Genomic DNA, 1,679 nt, shown 5'->3' with positions numbered 1-1,679 from the left:
GTCCCACAGCCCTCTGCGGCCCAAAGTTAAAAACTGTTGTTCTTTTGTGGCCCTCAAGGTGGCGCTCAGGTTAAGAATCTCTGTTTTAAAAAAAGCTGCTTTAAAAGCAAAGCAGATCATAAACTACATCTCCCATAATGCACGTTGATTATTTTACCAATAATGACAACCCACCACTGAGAGGCGCTGTACGCGGCTCAAAAGTAACCGTGTAAAATCTGCATTTTCATCAGCTACTTTTGCTGAAGCCCAGTTGTACTGGGAAGTGGGTTACAAGTCATAATTTAAACTGGAACACCCCCTCCAGTGGGAATTCCCTGTAGGAAAGTGGAAGAATTCAAAATTCAACACAGCAGCTGCTCACCACAACTCATCAGTGAGTAAAACTCATACTTTTACTTTTGATAGTATTTCTGTATTATTTATTTTACATTTAGTCGTACACATAGTACTTTTCAATGTTTATAAGAGGACGTGTTAAAAACACGGTCTCTATGCAGGAAATACCACGTAGAGCTCAGTGTTTACTAAAGAGAAAACCAGGAGGGAGTCCAGGCTGTACCAGGACCAGCTTTTGTTCCACAGCTGAGGTGTCCAGTCCTGGTCCTGGTGGGCCACGGTCCTGCATGTTTTACTTGTTACTCTACTTCAGTACACCTGATTGACTGATTTATTTACCCCTTCAGAACCACTCACTAATTTAAAGCAGGAGTGTTGAAGCAGAGACCTGAAGGACCTGTAGAACTACTGATGAGAACCTGAGTGAACCAGGTGAGACAGAAGAACCTCAGATTGAGCTTACTGTGATGGAGATTCCCAGGCCTTCATGATCCTCCTTGACTAAAARCACCTTCCTGATGGGACCCACTCCCTGGCTCTTCTTCAGGGCYTCTTGGTCCTGTGGTTACATCAACAGTTTCACTTTGGACCCAGAACACAGACAGGAGCAGGTTCTGACTGTAGCTCCACACTCACATGACCCGCAGGAGAAGGAAGAGGTTTCTTTGGATCACTGCGACCTCTACACGCTCGGATCACAGTCTTGTGACGATGGAGGTGAATCTCTGCTTCCAGCTGGTTCCACAACTTGTCATGGGCCGGTCCTTTCATGTCCCGACCCAATAGCTGGATCTGTTGGACCCTGGAAGACAGAACACATACAGTAGATCTGAGCTTGGTTTTAGTGCTGCAGGTTGGCTGTTAGAACGTTTATAAGAGGCAGACCACGGCAATCCACATCAACATCTCCTCAGCTTTACTTTGGACCTGCAGTCAGAACCACGGTCTTACTTTGGACCTGACTTCAGGACTATGGTCTTAGCTTGGACCTGACGTCAGGACCACAGTCATAACTTGGACCTGACGTCAGGACCACGGTCTGAACTTGGACCTGATGTCAGGACCACAGTCTGAACTTGGACCTGCCGTCAGGACTTTGGTCTTACTTTGGACCTGACTTCAGGACTATGGTCTTACTTTGGACCTGACTTCAGGACTATGGTGTTACTTTGGACCTGACTTCAGGACTATGGTCTTACTTTGGACCTGACTTCAGGACTATGGTCTTACTTTGGACCTGACTTCAGGACTATGGTCTTAACTTGGACCTGACTTCAGGACTATGGTGTTACTTTGGACCTGACTTCAGGACTATGGTCTTACTTTGGACCTGACTTCAG

At 46.3% G+C, this 1,679-nt stretch overlaps 1 protein-coding gene across 2 annotated transcripts in view; it reads right to left on the bottom strand.

Moving 5' to 3' along the window:
* Nucleotides 1-1,679, bottom strand: part of gopc (golgi-associated PDZ and coiled-coil motif containing) — a 22,795-nt gene that overhangs the window by 2,636 nt on the left and 18,480 nt on the right. For both annotated transcript variants that reach the window (XM_014025284.1, XM_014025285.1), the window contains 2 exons: nucleotides 976-1,141; nucleotides 803-898 (listed from right to left, as the gene is read on the bottom strand). In XM_014025284.1, coding sequence (XP_013880738.1) covers nucleotides 803-898; nucleotides 976-1,141 — 262 coding nt within the window. The remainder of the gene's footprint in view (nucleotides 1-802; nucleotides 899-975; nucleotides 1,142-1,679) is intronic.

This window comes from Austrofundulus limnaeus, unplaced genomic scaffold (assembly GCF_001266775.1).
Source record: "Austrofundulus limnaeus strain Quisiro unplaced genomic scaffold, Austrofundulus_limnaeus-1.0 Scaffold465, whole genome shotgun sequence".
Taxonomy (NCBI): Eukaryota; Metazoa; Chordata; class Actinopteri; order Cyprinodontiformes; family Rivulidae; genus Austrofundulus; species Austrofundulus limnaeus.
The sequence above is the reverse complement of the archived record's forward strand: the minus strand, read 5'-3'. Positions and strand labels throughout refer to the sequence as shown.